This window comes from Pristis pectinata, chromosome 1, assembly GCF_009764475.1.
Source record: "Pristis pectinata isolate sPriPec2 chromosome 1, sPriPec2.1.pri, whole genome shotgun sequence".
In the NCBI taxonomy this organism is placed as follows: Eukaryota; Metazoa; Chordata; class Chondrichthyes; order Rhinopristiformes; family Pristidae; genus Pristis; species Pristis pectinata.
The window spans coordinates 68024757-68046393 of record NC_067405.1 but is presented as its reverse complement, the minus strand read 5'-3'; the positions used below and the strand labels follow the sequence as shown (position 1 = coordinate 68046393).

Here is a 21637-nt window from a genome sequence, read left to right as displayed (position 1 = left end):
AGTTGAGGCAGTCAGGTTGGAGACTACCTAGGAGGAATATGAGGAGATGTTCTTCGAACCTGCATCTGGCCTCAACATGGCGGTAGAGGAGGCCATGGATAGACATGTGAGTGTGGGATTGGGATGTGGAATTGAAGTGGATGGCCACCAGGAGATTTGTGCTTTTGCGGCGGATGGAGTGAAGGTGCTCAACAAAGTGATGTAGAGGAGGCTGCAACAGGAGTACTGGATGCAATAAATGACACCCTCAGATTTACAGGTGAAGCAAGTGGACAAGAGAGTCACAGAGAGAGCGAGCCATGTGGAGGGGGGGAGGGGAAGATGTGCCTAGTGGTGGGATCCTGTTGGAGGTGGTGGACATTTCAGAGAATGACGTGTTGGATGCGAAGGCTCATGGGGTGGTAGGTTAGGACGGGGAACCAGGTTGTCGAGCAGGAACTCCTTTGTCCACTCATCCCTCCCACTGATGACCCTCCTGGCACTTATCCCTGCAATCATGCAAAGTTCTACACCTGTCCCTACACCTCCTCCCTCACCACCATTCAGGGCCCTAGACAATCCTTCCAGGTGAGGCAATGTTTCACCTGTGAACCCGAGGGTGTCATTTATTGCATCCAGTACTCCTGGTGCGGCCTCCTCTACATCGGTGAGACCCGATGCAGATTGGGTGATTGCTTCGTCGAGCACCTTCGCTCCGTCTGGCACAAAAGCAAGGATCTCCTGGTGGCCAGCCACTTCAATTCCACATCCCACTCCCATACTGACATGTCTATCCACAGCCTCCTCTACCGCCATGTTGAGGCCAAGTGCAGGTTGGAGGAACACCACCTCATATTCCGCCTTGGTAGTCTCCAACCTGATGGCCTCAACGTCAATTTCTCTAACTTCAGGTAACCCTTCCCCTCTTCTTCCCCCCTTCTTCCCCCCCCCTTATCTTCCCTCATTCCTGTGGCCCCCTCACCTTCCCTCATTCCTGTGGCCCCCTCACCCCCTCTCTTTCCCCTCCCCTGCCCTCATGACCTGCCCATCTATTTCCCACCTCCTTCTCCTTATTCCATGGTCTATTCCCCTCTCCCACTGGATTCCTCCTCCTTCAGCCCTTTGCCTCTTCTACATATCACCTCTCAGCTTCTTACATCACTCCTTTTCATCCCCCCTCCCCCACCCATCTACCTACCTTCCCCCTCTCACCTGGACTCACCTGTCACCTGCCAGCCTGTGTTCCTCCCCTTCCCTGACCACCTTATTCTGGGTTCTGCCCTCTTCCTTTCCAGTCCTGAAGAAGGGTCTCCACCTGAAACGTCAACTGTTTATTTCCCTCCATAGATGCTGCCTGACCTGCTGAATTCCTCCAGCAAGCAGAGTGAGTGAGTGACAGCATAGCAGATGAAATAATACAGGAAAAATGTGAAGTCACCCATTATGGTTCACATAACAGAAAAACAGTTTATTTGTTAAATGATGAGAGATCAGGTGGTGTTGATTTTCAAATGGATCCAAAGGCCAAGGTGCAGCAAGGAATTAAGAGGGCAAATGGTATATCAGCCCCTTATTACAAAAGGATTAAATGATAAAAATGAGGAAGTCTTATTGTAATGGTTTTAGGGACTTGCTGAGACTTCCTTCCTCTATCACACTTTTCCCTCTCATTTTAGAATCATACAGCACAGAAATAAGCCCTTCGGCACAACTCATCCTCGCTGCTCAAGGTGCCTTCCCGAGCTAGTCCCATTTGCCTGTGTTTGGTCCATGCCCCTCTAAACCTTCCCTATCCATGAACCTATCCAAATATCTTTTAAATGTTGCAATTGTAACTGCCTTTACCACTTCCGCTGGCACCTTGTTCCATTTACCCACCACGTTCTGTGTGAAAAACATATCCCTCAGGTTCCCTTCAGATTTTTCCCTTCACCTTAAACCTATGCCCTCAAGTTTTAGACTCCACTTCTCTGGGAAGAAGACTGTGGCCCTCCACTTTATCTGTGCCCCTCATGATATTATAAACCTCTATAATGTCACCCCCAGCCTTCTTTGCTCCAGGGAAAACAGCCCCAGCCTATCCAGTCTCTCTTTTTAATTCACGCTTGAGTCCTGGCAGCAGCCTTGTGAATCTTTTCTGCACCCTCTCTAGCTTAATCGCATCCTTCCTATAGTATGGCGTCTAGAACTCCAAGTGCGATCTCACCAACATCTTCTACAGCTGTAATATGACATCCCAACTCTTGCACTCAATGTCCCATCTGATGAAGGCAATCGTGCCATATGCCCTCTTCACCACCTTGCCCACCTGTATCGTCACTTTCAGGCATTCCTATCCCTTCTGTCACTATTTCTCAATTCTATTTCTCTCATATTCTTTCTTGAGTTTCTCGCACTTTCTCTTCCTCTCTTCATTTCTCAATGTATTTTCCTTCATTGATTTTCACTCTTTCAGCATTATCCCTTTTCTGTTTCTCACACTTTGCCTTCGCTTTCTCACTTCCCTCCTCTCTGTTTCCCCACGTTGACTTCTTTCTGTCTCGCTCACCCACACTTTCAGAAGTTCTATATCGACCACTCCCTCGCTTTTTTTCTTCACTTTGTAGCTCCGTGCCCTCTCTGCGTTTTCTGATCCTCTGCATTCTCACTTTCTTCCGCTGTTTCTCGCACTTTATCCTCTCTGCAACACACGCGTTCGCCTTATTTCACCTTCCTTCTTTCCATCTGCTTCAGTCTATGTCTTTCTCTCTCTCTCTCACACACACACACACAATCTTCTGTCTCTGTCGCTTCTGCTGTTTCACTTTTTATCTACTGTTCCTCATTTTAACAACCTTCTCTTCCTCCCAGTCCACTCGTGTCTCCCTACCTTGTCACAAGAGACTCTGCAGCTGCTGGAAGCTGGAGCAACGCACACCAAGGGCTGGAGGAACTCAGCAGGTCAGGCAACTGCGATGGAGGGAGTTCCTCCAGCCCTTGGTGTGCGTTGCTCCAGCTTCCAGCAGCTGCAGAGTCTCTTACGTCTCAGTCCTTCCTCGCTGTGATTGGCTGTGGATACTGACCCGTGATTGGCTGTGGATACTGACCCGTGATTGGTCAATGTTTTGGGCGCCGTGGATTGGCTGCCGGTGCCCTTCGCCCCGAGATGGCGGCGCCAAGTTTGCGGCCCCGTCAACTGCGCTTCGTCGGCGACGGCGATGTGTTGGGGCACGTCTCGGAGAGGGCGCCGGGTGAGGCCGGGCACAGCTTGGGGAGGGTCGGGGGACAGCCCGGAGAGACTGGGGTGTTGAAACCAGGAGCATATCCCTGAGGGACCGCATTTCACGGGAGACGGCTGGCAGGGGACGGGGACAGGGACGGGGGAGAGGGGACAGCGGGCAACGGGCAAGGGATGAGGGGATGGGGGACGGCGGGCAGGGGACGGGGACGGGGGAGAGAGGATGAGGGGATGGGGACGGCGGGAAGGGGACGGGGCAGCGGGCAAGGGATGAGGGGATAGGGGACGGGGACGGCGGGCAGGGGATAGGGGACGGGGACGGCGGGCAGGGGACGGGGAGAGGGGACAGCGGGAAGGGGACGGGGCAGCGGGCAAGGGATGAGGGGATGGGGGACGGCGGGCAGGGGACGGGGGATAGGGGACAGCGGATGAGGGGATGGGGGACAGCGGGTAGGGGATGGGGGACAGCGGGCAGGGGACGGGGAATAAGATCATCCCAGTGAGGCTGTGCGCACATCTCAGGAAGGGACAGGGGACATCCCTGAGAGGCCGTGGGATGGAGAGGGTGTTGAGACCAGAAGCACATCCCCGAGGGACCGCGGGGTGATGCTGAGGGCACATTTTGGAGGGGATGGGGACATCCCTGAGAGATGGGGGCGGGGGGGGGGGGGGGATGTGGATATCTCAGAGAAGCTGGGGGCCATCCCCAAGAGACGGGGGAGGGGTGTTGAGAGCAGGGGCACATCCCTGAGGGATCACTGGGTGAGTCTGGGGCGACATCCCCTGAGAGGCATCAGGGTGGGACATGTCACTGACACGCAGGAGAGTGGCTCCAAGTCTGGGCCACGTCACCAAGAGATGGGGGTGGGGGTGTAAAGCTGGATTATGTTCATCTCTGAGGGGGGTGAGGTCAGAGGCTGGGAGACATCTCTGAGAGACGGGAAGGTGAGGCTGGACTGGGGCATATCAATGAGTGTGGGGTGTTTGATGCTAGGAGTACATCTTTGAAACTTTGGACAGGGATCCACCTCACTTGGATTCAGGAGGTAAGGCTGGGAGATTGCTGCTATCATTTGGCAGGTCTCTTTGGCTCTGCTCTCTCACATAAAGGAGGGTGGAACAGTGTGTAAAATGCATTGTGCAATTGGAGTCATGGGGGCTGAGTTCATGGGAGATCTGGCAAAGGTTTGTGGGGGTTGGGAAGGAATTGAATGGAGAGGCACGAGTGAGAGCAGGTGGATGGGTGGTCAGTGAGGATTAAAATGGTGGGATGGGGTTGGACGGTGCCTATGGATTGACGAGGGTTGGGGAAGTGGTGGGATGGGGATGAAGAGTGGGTGTTCATTGATGAGGGTGGGGGAAGTAGTGGTGGTGTGGGTGCAGGCCTATTGTCCAATGCCTTGCTTTTGTTCTCTGCAACTGTTTTCCATTTGAGTGATTGTACTGTATTGTCATAAAAGGACAATATTCTACTTACTATTAATGGGTTTCTTGTTTTGATTTTAGGCACTAAACTGCAGAACAATGTGCCCCAGATATTTGTAAGGGCGAAGGTGGCTTCCAGTCAGTGGACGGAGACACAAGCAGATGGGGAGAGTACAGAGAGATTCAATGAACAGGACTACATTGAGGCCCTGGGAGCAGACAGCACAGGTGCTGGGTACACTGCAGGCTGGTGACATCTGCGCATTGTTTTAGGGTATTATTGAGATTAATGGAATAAGACCAACCCAGAACCAGGAAGTCATAGTAGGGATGATGGGGAAAGGGTGGGGAGAGATGGGTGGTGGTGAAAGGTTGTTCCTGTGGCCTTTGAAAATACAATGAGACAATAGGACAGCAAGAAGGGTTAAATAATTTAGTGCAATACATAGTGCTCTATCTAACTACTGGGGTAGAGGACCCCCCACAATATAAGTACCAGGATATTGTGCAGAAATCTTTGCTAATGGATTATAATTGGGAATTATAAAGCCCCATCTAAGGGGCTGCACGTTCAATAACTGTGCTTAGCTTTTCGTATTGAAGGTTTTCATTTTATCTGAACCCAAATGTGAAAGGTATGGTGTAAAAATCTGAACTGAGTCTCTGTGTTTGCAGACTACCCAGGAAACTCAAGTGATGCGGTGCCTGCAGCAGGTTGTGATGTCTTTACTTTTCAAAGCATCAAAAGAGGAAACAAGATGGCAAAGAAGGGTGAGTGCAGGGTCCCATCCTTGGAGGTGGAGTGTTGAGGACCTTGGATTATGCCAAAGACATTGAGAGATGTAAAACTCCATTGCCAGTGTAAACGAACCTACTGCTGATCTCAGATCATCCACCTGTGCAAATCCTAGCCTGTGGCAGCCAACATTCTGATACAGAGTAATGCTCTGTGCAGACCCATAAAGACTTGATTATTAATAAGGGTGATAATAGTGGAGAGCTGGGGAGAAGGTGAGGTTTTGTTCTCTCAATAGGAAGGAACATTTCCAACACCCCCGGTGGGTCAGTGGGGATGAAAAAGTTTATTATTTGATATGCTCTTTCACTTTGTTTTGAATTTCAGCCTCCGAACTTGCTCTCACCCCTGGGAAAAGTGTAGCGTTCTGTGTGGTCAACAGCCTATTAACTGTGGATAAAAGTGGGAAGAGCGGTGAGTCCCAGCAGAATTTGAGTCATAATAGGAAATGGGGCTGTCAGGGTGGAGAGACAATTGGTAGTGAGCAACTGCTAGGCAGCCAAGCAATCAATCAGACTGCAGCAGGAAGCTCTCTGTGCTGAGTTCTGGTGCTTAAGATTTTTTCTTTGGTGCTCAAATGACCATCTGGACAATAAGTTTGCATGTTCCCCATTTGTGTTGGTATCATAACTGAGACTGATTTTGTTTTTTCCTTCATGTCTCCAGTGTCAGCTGTGGCTCAAGTGGGAGCACTCCTGACCTGAGATAACACAGAGCACAAAAATGCAAGCTTAATAAAGAGTACGGCACTGTCTTTTGGATGAGATTTTATGCTGAGGTCCTGCCTGTACGCACTCAGGTGGATATAAAAAGGTCCCATGTCATTATTCTGAAGGAGAGAGAGGAGTTTGTTCCAGTGTCCTGGTCAGTACTTATCTATCAACTAACATCACTGAAGCTGATGATGTCATTCCCAGCAGTCCCTGGGTTACATCAGAGTTCCATTCCTGAGCACTGTCCATAAATTGACTACTCTAAGTCAGAAACATCCATTTTCGATAGCTACACGTTTCATATTGTTCTATGTACACTTGCTATAATTCTTTCATTTAATTGAATACTTACCCTAACGTTACCCATACTTAAACTAATGGAATATATGCTGTATACAATTGTTAATGAAAACCATAAAACATTTTATTTTTATTACTACTTGAAAAATGCTTTTGTGGCGACTCACCGTCTAGTCGGGCGAACCGGCTCGGCAGTCGGGTCGCGCGGCGTTGGAGCGACGAGGCCCAAGATGGCGGCGGGCCTCGTCTTTCCGAGCGACGGGGAGAACCCGCGCGCGGGAAAGTCCTGATGACATAGGACTTACGTCATTGCCGGTTGTTTTGGGCGGGAACATTCTCCCTTAAAGGGCCCACGCAAGGCGGGAAAATAAACCAGTTCTGTTTGGCAATCCTCCGAGTAGAGTCTTGTTTTATTCCACGGTAGCAAGCGCTACATTGGTGACCCCGACGGTCCAAACGGCTTTTGGACCCGCGAAATGGATGACAGCGCAGCAGCCAACGCAGTGGCCCTCAAGCTGCCCACCTTTTGGACACTTCGGCCCAGCATCTGGTTTGACCAGGCCGAAGCGCAATTCCACCTTCGGCAGATCACCTCCGACTCCACGAAGTACTACCATGTGGTTAGCTCTCTGGACCAGGAGACAGCCGCCCAGGTTGGAGACTTCATCCAGTCGCCTCCGGAGGAGGATAAGTACCCGGCTTTCAAAGACCTTTTGATCCGGACCTTCGGCCTCTCCCGTCGTGAGCGCGCCACCCGCCTGCTTCATCTGGATGGCCTGGGGGACAGATCCCTATCCGCCCTAATGAATGAGATGCTGGCATTGGCCAAGGGACACAAGCCATGCCTGATGTTCAAACAGGCCTTCCTCGAACAGCTCCCCGATGACATCCACTTGTTGTTAGCTAACGCCGACTTCAGCAACCCCCGTGAGGTGGCCGCCCAGGCAGATGTCCTGTGGAGGGCCAAGCGTGAGAGCGGTTCGTCCGTCAGTCAAATCACCAGGCCGCGAGCCCAACGCCCGCCTCGCCCGGCCCCAGCAACCGAGCAGCCACGCCCCAGGAACGCAGACGACGACACGGGTGACCAGCTGTGCTTCTACCATCAGAGGTGGGGTGCGGAGGCCCGTCGATGCCGCCCACCCTGCAAGTTTCAGGGAAACGCCAGGGCCAGCTGCCGCTGATGGCTACGGCGGCTGGCCTCCGACAGAGCCTCCTCTTCGTTCAGGACAAGAAATCTGGACGGCGTTTCCTCGTTGATACTGGAGCGGAGGTCAGTATTTTGCCCCCGACAGGCTGCGACACTCGTGACAGGCCACCAGGTCCTCTACTCAATGCCGCCAACGGTACAACGATACGGTCTTTCGGCACCCGTACGCTTCAATTACACTTTGGCGGCAGCCGTTTTACCTGGACCTTTACCCTTGCCACCGTCGCCCGACCACTCCTAGGAGCCGATTTCCTTCGGGCCCACAACCTGTTAGTCGACCTGCGAAGGAAGCGGTTAGTCCACTCTAGCACTCTCCGGACCTATCCCCTGGGAGAAATCAGCCCACCAGCCCCGCGCCTGGACTCCATTTCCCTTTCTGGCGACGATTTTGCCAAGCTCCTAGCCGAATTCCCATCGATTTTGGCACCTTCGTTTACAAATTCTAGGCCCACACACGGGGTACGACACCACATCATTACCACCGGGCCACCCCTTCATGCCCGAGCACGACGATTACCTCCAGACAAGCTCCGCCTGGCAAAGGAAGAGTTCTGTCACATGGAGGAGCTGGGGATTGTTTGCAGGTCAGACAGCCTCTGGGCCTCCCCCCCTGCACATGGTCCCCAAAGCCACCGGAGGGTGGAGGCCCTGCGGCGATTACCGCAGGCTGAATGACGCCACCACCCCAGACCGCTATCCCATCCCTCACATCCAGGACTTCGCAGCGAACTTACACGGGGCCCGCATCTTTTCCAAAGTGGACCTCGTTAGGGGATACCACCAAATCCCGGTCCATCCGGATGACGTCCCCAAAACTGCGATTATCACCCCATTCGGCCTGTTCGAATTCCTTTGGATGCCGTTCGGCCTTAAGAACGCCGCGCAGACCTTCCAGCGGCTGATGGACGCGGTAGGCCGAGACCTGGACTTCATGTTCATTTACTTGGACGACATACTGATCGCCAGCCGTAACCGCCAGGAACACCTTTCCCACCTCCGCCAGCTGTATTCCCGCCTCCACGATTTCGGCCTCACGATCAACCTGTCAAAGTGCCAATTCGGACTTGACTCTATCGATTTCCTCGGCCACAAAATCACCAGCGACGGGGCAACACCCCTACCCGCCAAGGTGGATGCTATCCGCCATTTTGTCCGCCCCGACACAGTCAAAGGCCTACAGGAATTCCTTGGGATGGTCAACTTTTACCATCGTTTCATCCCTGCAGCAGCCCGTATCATGCACCCTCTGTTCTCGCTGCTGGCTGGTAAGGGCAAGGACATCACCTGGACTGACGAGGCTGCGGCTGCTTTCGTTAAGGCCAAAGACGCCCTGGCAGACGCCACGATGCTGGTACACCCCAGGACTGACGTCCCGACTGCCCTCACGGTAGACGTGTCCAACACCGCGGTGGGTGGGGTACTGGAACAGCTACTCGAAGGCCGCTGGCAACCCTTGGCATTTTTCAGCAAGCACCTTAGACCGCCCGAACTGAAGTACAGCGCTTTTGATCGGGAACTTCTAGCGCTGTATCTGGCGGTCCGGCATTTCCGATACTTTCTAGAAGGCAGGCCTTTCACCGCTTTCACCGATCATAAGCCTCTGTCCTTTGCCTTCTCCAAAGTCTCCGATCCCTGGTCAGCTCGTCAGCAGAGACATTTATCCTACATTTCCGAGTTCACAACTGACATCCAACATGTCTCCGGAAAGGATAATGTCGTTGCTGATGCACTTTCCAGACCAACCATCCACAACCTATCCTTGGGTGTCGACTACACGGCCCTAGCTGACGCACAGCAAGCCGACGACGAACTGCCCAGCTACAGAACCGCAGTCTCGGGTCTGCAGCTCCGAGATTTCTTGGTTGGTCCAGGTCAGCGGACCCTACTTTGCGACGTTGCGACTGGTCAGCCCCGCCCTATAGTCCCTGCAGCCTGGCGGAGATGCGTTTTTGACTCGGTACATGGGTTGGCGCACCCGTCCATCAGATCTACTTTCCGACTGGTCGCCAGCAAGTTTGTCTGGCATGGCCTGCGCAAACAGGTCAGTGAGTGGGCCAGGACTTGTCCGCACTGCCAGACGTCAAAAATCCAGCGACACACCAAAGTCCCACCACAGCAGTTCGAGCCTACCTGTAGGAGGTTCGACCACATACACGTCGACCTCGTGGGCCCTCTGCCGGTTTCAAGAGGAGCCCGGTACCTCCTTACCATCATGGACCGGTTCATGAGGTGGCCTGAGGCAACCCCCGTGGCTGACATCACAACTGATTCCTGCGCCCGGGCGCTGCTCACAACTTGGGTCTCACGTTTTGGCGTTCCGGCCCACATCACTTCAGACAGAGGCACCCAATTCACTTCCAGTCTCTGGGCTGCATTAGCGAACCTGCTAGGGACGCAGCTGCACACCACCACGGCCTACCATCCTCAATCAAACGGGTTGGTGGAACGTTTTCACCGCCATCTGAAATCAGCCTTGATGGCCCGCCTGAAGGGTCCTAACTGGGTTGACGAGCTGCCTTGGGTCCTGCTCGGCATATGCACTGCCCCCAAAGAAGACCTCCGCACGTCGTCAGCTGAGCTTGTATACGGGGCGCCACTAGTTGTCCCCGGGGATTTCATACCTGCCCTTCGGGACCAAGGGGAACAACCCCCAGCAGTCCTACAAAGACTGTGCGAGAAGCTTGGCGCCTTGGCCCCGATTCCCACCTCATGGCACGGTCAAGCCCCATCCTGCCAGCCCAAGGAACTACGGGACTGTAAGTTTGTTTTCGTTCGCAGGGGCACACCTCGGGCGCCATTGCAACGACCATATGAGGGACCGTTCCGAGTCATACGGAATAACGGATCCACTTTTATTTTGGACATTGGAGGCAGGGAACAGGTTTTCACGGCGGACCGCCTCAAACCGGCCCATTTGGATCTGCAACAGCCTGTCGAGGTTGCCACACCGCGACGCAGAGGCCGCCCCCCTAAGCGGCAGCTGGCACAGCCCACGGACCTTGGGGACTGTCTCGCCAGTTCTCGGGGGGGTTGTGTGGCGACTCACCGTCTAGTCGGGCGAACCGGCTCGGCAGTCGGGTCGCGCGGCGTTGGAGTGACGAGGCCCAAGATGGTGGCAGGCCTCGTCTTTCCGAGCGACGGGGAGAACCCGCGCGCGGGAAAGTCCTGATGACGTAGGACTTACGTCATTGCCGGTTGTTTTGGGCGGGAACATTCTCCCTTAAAGGGCCCGCGCAAGGCAGGAAAATAAACCAGTTCTGTTTGGCAATCCTCCGAGTAGAGTCTTGTTTTATTCCGTGGTAGCAACCGCTACACTTTCTGTAAATCAGGGTATCCATAACTCGGGGAGCCCCTGTATTTTTGTTGTGGGAGTTGATCCTATAAAAATTAGCTATGTCCGAAACAGTGATAACACTCCAAAACCACTTAATCAGCTTTAAAGCGCTTTAGAATGTCCTGCATTTGTGAAAGGTGTTATATAAATATTGGGCTTTATTTCATCTTCTCTTTTCTCCCATCCCCGTGCCTCATCACTGAATCTTTCATTCAGTATCAGGAGCTGCTGATCAGGCAACACGTTGCCAGAGGAGGTGGTGAAATGAGATGCAATTGCTGTGTTTAAGAGGCATTTAGCGAACACTTAAATAGGCAAGGCATAGAAAGATACAATCCTAATGCGGGCAAATGAGATTAGTGTAGACGATGTGGTGGGCCGAAGGGCCCATTTCTGTGCCGTACAACTCTGACTCTAGATCCTAGGCTGATTTAGGCTCTTCTTTCTCCTCCCTAATTCAGTGCCCAAACACCAGTTTTAGTTACTAGTGCGCCTCAAGCTAAGATGTGATTCAGAGCTGACTGACTTAAAGGCAGGACTCTTGGTCTGCATAATTTCAGAAACCGGTCTTGTGGTCAATTAGTTTTTGGAGGTTAAGAGAGTTTGTTTTTGTTTTCCCAGGACAATCAATCCAGACCAAGACCCCCTCAAAGGTAAGAAAGGAGTGGTGAGTCATCTGTCGGTGCTTCTTGCAACACAGGAGAGGGCATTTGGTTCACTTTGTCTGTGCTAACTCTTAGAGCAATCCCATTCCCCTGCTTATTCCCCTGTAATCCTCTCTTTCATACCCAACAACTCCACCCCAAATTCTTCTTCCACCCACCTACGCAAGGGGTAATTTACTTTATCTAATTAACCTACCAACCTACACATCTTTGAATACTGGGGGAAATCCACAGGGGTCACAAGAAGAACATGCAAACTCTACACAGACAGCAATAGAAGCTAGGATTGATCCCAAGTCACTGGAAGTATGAGGCTAACCACAGCACCAATGTGCTAGATGGTAATGTGCAGTCAAAGTGGATTTCCTCTTTTACTCGAGCTGTAAATGCTGGAATTTGTAATTGAACAGTGTAGAGGGAGTTTGGAGGAGTCTGCTATCTAATCCCTGCTGTATTGGCTGTGTTTGAAGGGAGCTTCATGCTGTAAAAGGCCCATACTGTGTTTGACCATTGAAGTCGGTCTCTGATTTGAATCCTGGTGTTGAGTCATGATGTGCATCACAGAAGGAAGATGCAGCCCGAGTCTGCAGCTGGAAAGGCTGGCATGGATTGACGCTGATTACAAGAACAATTGTTTCTCTGCTCTCTCTGTATTCTGTAATGGTATTATAATGGAGGAGTGATTAAGTTACAGGACTGGCAAACAGAGACCTGGACGAACAATCCAGAGAATAGAGATCAAATCCCACCACCTTTCCAAGGATGGGCCATTGATACCCAGATCTTGAAAAATAAATTTAAAAATGTTGGTCTTGGGACTGACGCTATCGGGTATCGTCGATCTGTGGGCTGGATCAGGGGGCATGGATTAAAGACATTGAAAATTGATCTGCTGCACATTCTGAACATATGTTTCTGCCCTGCAGAGTAAGAGGCAGTTTGTGTCCACCACCCCCTACAGGCTGAGGAAAAGGCTGATCGGTAAGTCTGCTGGGGGTTAGTAGTTGAGTATTCCCAGGGTTTAAAAATGAAATTAGTATCAGTGTGGTGAAACATTATTTTAATAAATCTATGGGAGGAGCAGGATAGTGGCTAATATACTTGGGAGCAGGGGAACAAGAGTGGCAAAGGGCTGTCCAGCCAGTTCCCTGAGAACGCAGGGGTTATGCAGCCAATATTTTGGTTGTGGGGTAGAGGTGGGTTAGTGTGGCACCACTGCTCAGTATCATTTGGGAGCTGGAAGTGGGGCGTGCAGCCACTCTCGTTGTGGTAGGCAGGGTGGGGGAGCTTTGTACCCCATGTTCCTGTGGTAGGGAGGGCAAGGTGCTGACAGTTGGGATGTGTGGGCAATCGAGGCATGTGGTGCCTTTGGCAGTCTGTGGGGAGGGGTTTTGATTGTGGGATGGGAGGCAGGAGGTGGGGTGTGGTTGGGACAGGTCCTCTTAATCTGACTGAAACTGTGGATTTGTTTGAACCAGAATCACCTGGCCTCAGCAGTGAAAGTGATTACTCATCTTCTGACTCTGAGGAGGGAGAGGATAACTCCTCAGGAGGAGATACCAGTCCCAGGCCTGTGCATGAAACAGCGACATCAGACCTAGCTCCAACTCCCGGCAAGAAAACCTCAAAACCTTCCCAGGTAGGCCCTGGCAAGTTGGTGTGCTCGATTATCCAGGGAGGAGGATTCACTGATCTGGTGGCCAGTGAAATTCTGGGATAGGAAAAGATCCAAGCCTCCAAACAGGCACTTGTTTCAGCACGAGGGACCTGCTTTCTGCATGATGAGTTCAGGAAATGTACTGAGGAAGTTGATCCAAGCGCTGAGTCTGTGTGGCTCAGGACAGATCCTGCTTGGTTGTTCTGCTCTATGACTGACATTGGTGTCATTCTTCCCCCATTTTGTGGAAGCTGAGCATTTTACTCTCAATGTGGATGAGATGCGTCTTATAAAGAAGCACGCTTCTTTCAGAACTCTGCCTATGCTGGTAATTCCTAGGGTTGATTAATTACCTTGGAGTTGCCAGTAGGAAAACTTTCATGGTCTCTGTACATTTCATGAGACCATTCGGCTCTGGAAGTGTACCCACTGTTACGATGTAGGATGTGTACCAACCTGTTTGTTCACAGGATGAGCTCACCAAGACCATTTCGATGATGATGTTGGAGTCAGAAGAACCTGCAGATGCTGGAATCTGGAGCAAAAAAACAATTTTTTGGATAATGATGATGTTAATTGAGGGAATGTTTTGGGCAGGACTCTGGGGATAGATCCTCTGATTTTCTTCAAAATAGCTGTTTGAGATTTCTTTACGGCTACTTGAATAGATGCATAAGATGGCTTGATTTAATATCTCATTTAAAAGATATCACTGCTGCACTTCCGCACCACATACTTGGGGTCTTAACCTAGGTTGTGCTTGGATCACTGGAGTGGGATTTGAACTTGCAATCTTATGATTTGAAGGAGAGAGTGAAACCAACTGAGCCATAGCAAAGGACTGTTTGTACTTGTACTGTTTGGGTTTGTACAAGTTGCTGATGTTTCTTTTATTTCTTTAAGCCAAGTGTTGTTGAGCTGTACTTTGAAGCTCACAGCAGTTCAAAAGTCCTGACCTCTGACCGGACCTTACAGAAGCTGCAGACCCCAAAACTGGATCAGGTATGCGTTGTGTTACTTCAATGTGGGAAACTAATAGATAACTTCTAGGCAAGGGCTGCCATAGACTGGAAGGTGACCATTTGTTCCCATCTCGTTGTAGGAGACCTTGGTGAGATTGCTGAGAGATGACAATTTGCCTTTCTCAGCTGAGGTCAGGCAGCTGAACAACGGACACAAAAACTTCTTTCGCAAATGGATGCTGCAAACACAGTGAGTACAGTGTAGAGTCTTTCTGGGCAGGGAGTAGTGATTGTGCAAATACGTAACATGCCATGTGCTGTTTGTATTGAGCACAAGGCGGATCAGTGGCACAGATAGTAGAGCCGCTGCCTCACAGCTCCTGAGACCCGGGTTAAATCCTGACCTCCGGTGCTGTCTGGGAGTTTGCATGTTCTCTCGGTGACTACGCGGGGTTCCTCCAGGTGCTCCAGTTTCCTCTTGCATTCCAAAGATGTGCAGGTCAGTAGATAATGGGCTGCTGTGAATTCCCCAAGTATGTAGGTGAGTGGTAGAATCTGGGGGGAATTGATGGGAATATGGCAAGTTTAAAATGGGATTATTGAAAGATCAGTGTAGATAGGTGTTGATGGTTAGCACGGACTCAGTGGGTCGAAGGGCCTGTTTTGCTGGTGTATCTCTATTACATGTGCAATGGTGAGGTACATTAGCAAACGAGGCCCCCTGTGCAGAATACAGTCCATTTGAACATATCACCGGTTCTCAGTAACTCATGATTTCCCGCCTCTTCCTTTCTCAAGATTGGGGTTCAGCATTCTATTGTATGGACTCGGCTCCAAGAGGGAATTGCTGGAAGAGTTCCGCTGTCAGATGCTGGAGGGCACTGTCCACTTGGTGGTGAATGGATTCTTCCCAAGTATCACTCTTAAATCTGTGAGTATTTGCCAATAATGTTTTTACTTCTCCTGCAATACAGTCTTGTGCTCAGAGTATTTATCTGGCAGATACGATATCCTCTTCTGCCTGTCTACCTTTGTCCTGGTGACAAGCTCTGAACAAGTGACTCCTCCTTCCTTGCCTGTGCACTGAGTGGGAGTGAGGTTTGACTGTGTGGGGTGGAGAGGCTGGGGTAATGTTTCTATCTAACTGAGCAATTATTGTGTTACAGATTCTGAACTCTATCACAGAAGAGATTTTGCAATATGATGGAAGCTTCCGAAACCCCATGGACCAACTAGGGTTCATTATTAGGGCATTTAATGAGGGTGAGTATCACTGTTTGTGTCACAGCTCTGTCACTGGTAGAGAGAGGGTGAGATGAGGTGGGGAGAGTAGGTGAGTTAGGAAGGGGGTGATGTGTGCACGTTGGGGGAAAGGGTGATGACATGAGCATCCCACGGGAGGATGGCAGGTGTGTTGTGGAGGGAGGCTGCAGCCATTGTGGTGGGTTTGTCAGTGTCTGAGTACTGCAATCTGCTGTGTTTCTTTTGCTCAGATCCCACATTGGATCTTTATCTTCTGATCCATAACATCGATGGGCAGATGTTACGCGGGGACCGGAACCAGCAGATATTAAGCCAACTTGCTGCCATCCCTGGCGTCCACCTCCTTGCTTCCATTGATCACCTGAATGCTCCTTTGAGTGAGTGTCTCTGATGTTAATCACTGTGGCCATGGAGCTATTGTCCGTTGCTACTTAATCTCTGTGAGATCCACTGACGATCCTCTCTGAATTGTGGTCTTCTGTGGGGCAAGTTCTGATCTAACGGGGGGGGGGGGGGGGGGGGGTGGGGGTAGGGGCTGCTCTCCCATTCTTGCATGAAAGTGGGTGGAACCTCCTGTGTGGGGTTGGGGATTTCTGTCTTTTGCAGACTGGTGGGAGATGGGGACTCCCCACCCAGCTCTCGCCCCTCCACCTGCCGCTTGCCCCCTCCCTCTCTACCCCTCCCCCCCACCTGCCTCTCGCCACCACCCCCCCACCGCCCAACTCTCTCAAGGGGTTGTGGGGATGCTTTTTTCTCTCTGTATGGATGGAGAAGAAAGAGTACAGTAGATGTTACTTGACCGACTGTGACATGGTTCCTGTTTGACAGTGTGGGATCAGACACGGAGCGCTCTCTTTAATTGGCTGTGGTACGAAGTGACGACCTTCAAGCCCTACACAGAGGAGACCTCGTATGAAAACTCGCTACTGGTTCAACAATCCGGAGCCTTGGCTTTGAGCTCGTTGACTCACGTACTGCGCAGCCTCACTCCCAATGCTAGGTGATTCTACAATGTTGGGATTCTGTGGGGTTACAGGGGTCTGGGATACCTAATATTTAAAGGTGAGCTCTCATTGGGGATTGGGAACTCTATTAAAATTTGAGAAGTGAGTCCCTGGTGGGGTCTGGGTTAGGGTAAGTAGGAATGACCTGTGTATGTTATGTGTGGGGAGAAACTCAGCCTGAATCTCAGGTCAAATGTTATTTCTGGACTCTAGCAGGGTTTCAGGGCTGGTTCTCGGACTGATGTTGTCTCTCTCCCTCTGATGCAGGGGAATATTTAAGCTTTTGGCTCGGTTCCAGTTGGAGAACAAGGATAACTCGTCTCACCCAGGTAAGGACAGTGACAGAAGTGGTGGAGAGGTAGGATGGGGAGGAACCAGCAGACTCTGCTTAAGCGTCTGTGATGAAGCAAAAATCTCAAATATATCAAATATGTCTCAAATGATGGATATCCCAAACAATTGCCACATAGAGTAATACCATGATAGTGCACTACTTTACAAATATAGAAGTTTATAAAATTATGAGGGGCATAATTAGGGTAGATAGTTGGTTGTTTTCCCATGGTTGGGGAGTCCAAAACTAGAGGGCAGAGGTTTAAGGTGAGAGGGAAAAGATTTAGAGGGGATCTGAGAGTCAAGTTTTTCCACACACAGGGTGGTGAATAATAGGAACAAGGTGGTAGAGGCAGGTACAATTCCAATGTTTAAAAGACATATGGACGGGTACATGAACAGGAAAGGTTTGGAGGGATATGGGCCAAATGCAGGCAAATGAGATTAGCATAGATGGGCATCTTGGTCGGCATGGACGAGTTGGGCAGAAGGGTCTGTTTCTGTGCTGTATAAGTCTAGGAATCTTGTGTGCTCTTGGCATGGAGCTGTCTGGGTTGGCTGCGACCAGTGTCCTCTGCTCAGGGAGTGCTGTTTCAGTACGAGGATGTGTTCGGCATTCAGTCAAGGGCTGACTGCATATGTGGGAGCAGGATCCCTGTAACTCTCTATGTTTCCTTCAGGTTTGTCCTTTCAGGATTTTTACCATCGATGTCGCGAGGCCTTCTTGGTGAATAGCAATCTCACTCTGCGCGCACAGCTTACAGAATTCAGAGATCATAAACTGATCAGGAGTAAAAAGGTGAGGAATGGTTCCTCTGCACAAATGCTTTGTCTCCCAGGTCTGCTCCTGAGGTAGAGTCCATAACTTTATCCTTGAATTGTAGGTGTTCACTAATCCCCACTCCCACCCCACAATGCACAAGATCTCTAAGGTGAGCTCTGATGCAATAGATTGTTTCCATCACTGCCACCCCCTCTTTCCACTCCCTCAACCCTCTTCCACCTTTCAGTGAGAATTGTGTTGTTAGTATTTAAGTATTTTTTTGAATTTAAAAGGGGCATAGGACATGATTGGGACTGAGCTTCTCACTTAAATCACATGTTAGGGTTACAGCACAAAGGAGATCTTTCAGCCCATCGTGTCCTCACCAACTCTCTATTACAGCAACTTGCTTGTCCCATACCCTTGGCCCCTTTTCTGTTGTCTTGCAAACTTTTCTTCATCATTCATTTATCCAAATCCTTCCTTAAAGCCTGCAGTGGAAGGTGGCTCTGTCACCTCTACAGGCAGTGAATTCCAAATTCCAACCACACTACGTAAAAACACAAGTTTTTCATGCATCTATTAACTTTCTTCCTCTTTATCTTATAAGCTCCAGTTCTCAATCCCTTCACCAACAGGAACAGGCCAGGCAACCCCCCCCCCCCCACTATATACTTCTGTCAGATTTCTCCTCAGTCTCTCCTCGGAAAGAAAACAGTCCTAACCTCTCTGCCTTTGTAATCTTCATCCCAGGAGCCAGTTTCACATACCTTTACTGACCTTTTCTAATGCCTTCATATCTTTCCTATAATGAGCCGACCAGGATTCAACACAGTATTCCACCTGAGGCTTCCACTCTGTGCTTCTACTGATAATGTCCAGAATTGTGTTTGCCTTATTTACAGCTTTCTCAACTTGTCCTATGGACCCATATCACCAGGTTCATCTGCTCCTGTGCCCCTTTTCAAAAACTTTTCTTTATTCTCTGTTGCCTCTTCTCATTCTTCCTAACAAAATCCATCACTTCACATTTCTCCATATCAAACTTCATCTGCCATGCATCTCCCCATTCTCCCAGCCTGTTTATGTCTTGCTGCAACTTATCACTATCCTCTTCATGGCTCACAATACTGCTTAGTTTTGTCATCTGCAAATTTAGAAATTGTTGCTTGTATTCCTGAGTCTAGTTCATTAATATACAGTAGATTGAAAAGAAACAATGGCCTTAACACTAATACCTGTCACTATTCACCTTCCCCCAGTTGGAAAGACAACCAGAATGGTTGGTTGTTACTTCCTATCTAAAAGCTTTCCTACCATTGAGGTTAAACATGATTAGCCTTTAACAAATCTATGGCGATTTGCCTTAATCAATTTTCCCCCAGCTGACAATTAATCCTGCCTTGGGTCAATTTTTCTAAAAGCTTTCCTACCACTAAGCATTTGAAAGATTATGGTCAGTACCCCCGCGATTTCCTCCTGTACAACCCTCAAAAATCATAGGATACATCACGTCCGGTCCTGGTGACTTACCTATTTTTAAGTTCAGCCAACTTTTCTAATACATCCATGCTATCAATTTTTTATGTATATCTCGTGTCTCAATTACCTTTCACCAATATTTTGGAAGCACCCTCTTCCCTGATGAAGACAGATGCAAACTGTTCATTTAGTATCTTAACACTGTACTTAACACAGCATCCATACACAAGTTCCCATTTGTGTCCTCAGTAGGCCCCACTCATCCATGTACTACCCTTTTAACCATTTAGATGCCCATAGAATATTTTCAGATTCCCTTTTATGTTGGCAGCTAATCTTAAATGTTCTCTTTGCCTCTCTCTTATTTTTCACTCTCCTTCCAATTTGTTCATAATCAGCCTGGTTCTTACTGGTATTTACAACATAACGCAGCTGCCTTTTTTCTTTATCTTCCTCTGTATCTCTTTAGTTATCCATGGAACTCTGTCCCTCATGTGAATGTACCTTAACTGTGCCTGAACCATCTCTTCCTTAAAGGCAGCCCATTGTTCTGTTACAGTTTTGCTTATCAACTTATGGTTCCAATTTATCTGGGCCAGATGCAGCTCGCATCATTGAAACTGGCCTCCCCCCTTCTGTCAATTCAGAGATACTGTGGCCAATTATAACTCCATCTGGTGCTCTGACTGAGGGTTGCTAATGAACTGGGTGGGTTCTGGCACTTTTCAAAGAAGGATCATTGCTCTTCATTATGATTTGCAGAGGAGCTTTAGTTTACCGTAGGGGTTACTATTCTGGACTGAGCTTGATCAACCATCACCTTATTTATCTTTCAGGGTGCTGATGGTATTGAATATCTTGTCATCCCTGTTGACTTTGCAACACTGAGTGACTACCTTGAAATGGAGGATAAGGAGACCTAGATTGAAGAGGGACATTCCACAGGATCTATGGTTACAGGAAAACATTGGGCATCAGTCACTCAAACAGGTTCAGCACTTCCTGTTTGCTGTGAAGGATTGTATGAAAGTGTCTTGCATCCCCAGATATGATGGTCCATCCATTTATCCAAGAGTTGTGAACTTTTTCAACAAGTACTTTCTGTGGGTGGTTCTATGGGTGTCTGTTGGGTGAGGAGCTCCCTGCAGCCTCCTGTACTTAAGATGCCATTCTTCACCTTCCTGTTGATGGCACTGCTGTTCTTCTCAGAATTTTGTAAAAAAAAATTCTATTAAAAATTTCTGACTGTGCACTAGCTATAGTTTGAACTTTCTACAATTTGCCTCTGTCAACTCCCATCACATTATCTCCTGTATCTGTCTCTCTGCTCCCTGCCCAGACCCTAATAGTCCCTTCTGGACAGTTCCAAACTTAACTCTTCCAGTTACCTCCTGTATTTTGCTGCTTGTTCCATTCACCTACCATCCCTCTGTTTTTGTTGACCTACATTGGCTCCTGGTTCAGCTGGGAATTTAAATTCAATTAATTAAGATAATCTGGAATTAGAAACCTGGTATTGTGACTGGTGAACATGAAATAACCATCTTGCATAAAGATCAGTCTGGTTCACTTGTATCCTTCAGGAAAGGAAATCTATTTTACCTAATCTGCCTTGTATGTGACTCCAAACCCACAGCAATGTGGTTGCCCCTAAAATGGAGCAGCAAGCCACTCAGTTGATTCAAACTGTTACATTAAAACAAGAATAAGAATGGACAAACCACATGGCATCAACCTCGGTGTCAGGTTGGAAGATGGCTAAGCATAACAGCCAACTTTGTGAAGGCCTCCTGGAACATCAAGAACATGCTCATGTTGGAAGATGTGTACATTGCACAAACAACTGGCTGGCATGATCAGACTCAGAATTATTACCTTGCTCCCAATGTCCAAGAATCCTTCACAATCCTTAGGTATGTGCTGTTCTTACCTTGCTCCAAACCCCAGGAAATCTCATGGCATCCAGTCGAATATGGGCAAGAGAATTACCAATGATTGTAACTTACTACCCTCCATTAGCTGAAGTGCCGTGGCACAGCTAGTGGAGCCGCTGCTGCACATCTCTGGAGAACCAGGTTCAATCCTGACCTCGGGTACTGTCTGTGAAGTCTTCATGTTTTCCCTGTGACTGTGTGTTTACTCTGGGTGCTCGTCACCTCCCACATCCTAAAGATGTGCATTACATTAGTTGGTTATTTGTTCTTTGTGAATTGCCCCTAGTGCATAGGTGAGTAATGGGATCTGGGGGGACTTGGAGAATGTGGGGAGAAGGATTAATGCAAATGGGTGGTTGATCGGTATAGACGCGATGGCCTCTGTTTTCTGTTTCCATGCTGTATCTTTGTGTGACTCTTAATTAGTACAGTTTCAGTTGAACATCACAGGAGAAGCACAAAGTAGCAGAAGCATAAAATGTACTCCATTTAGAGGACTTGAGCAGATGTAGTCCAGCCCTTGTCTTAAAGACAAGACTGGAGCATTTGCAACCATCTTGAGGATCTGAGGAACATTTCCAGCGGTGGTTCTTCTTAATTTTA

General features: G+C 49.4%; 1 protein-coding gene and 1 long non-coding RNA gene across 6 annotated transcripts in view; one reads left to right on the top strand and one right to left on the bottom strand.

The window, feature by feature from the left end:
• LOC127575001 (uncharacterized) overlaps positions 1–2939 on the bottom strand; it is a 29954-nt gene extending 27015 nt beyond the window's left edge. For all 3 annotated transcript variants that reach the window (XR_007956991.1, XR_007956992.1, XR_007956993.1), the window contains exon 1: positions 2849–2939. This is a non-coding gene — a long non-coding RNA (uncharacterized LOC127575001). The remainder of the gene's footprint in view (positions 1–2848) is intronic.
• Positions 2940–3075: 136 nt separating this feature from the next.
• Positions 3076–20355, top strand: orc2 (origin recognition complex, subunit 2). Of its 3 annotated transcripts, XM_052020088.1 has the most exons (16): positions 3076–3209; positions 4703–4849; positions 5297–5392; positions 5745–5831; positions 11593–11624; positions 12563–12617; positions 13115–13275; positions 14197–14295; positions 14396–14505; positions 15054–15186; positions 15422–15518; positions 15749–15895; positions 16347–16518; positions 16790–16851; positions 17536–17654; positions 19937–20355. In XM_052020088.1, the coding sequence occupies exons 1-16, from the start codon at positions 3125–3127 to the stop codon at positions 20021–20023; spliced, it is 1689 nt and encodes a 562-aa protein (XP_051876048.1). In that variant the 5' UTR covers positions 3076–3124; the 3' UTR covers positions 20024–20355. The 3 variants fall into 3 exon arrangements, with proteins under 3 accessions (XP_051876048.1, XP_051876056.1, XP_051876064.1); XM_052020096.1 differs by lacking the exon at positions 4703–4849 and having other exon boundaries at positions 3106–3209; XM_052020104.1 differs by lacking the exons at positions 3076–3209; positions 4703–4849 and adding an exon at positions 4003–4242.
• Positions 20356–21637: the final 1282 nt, after the last annotated feature.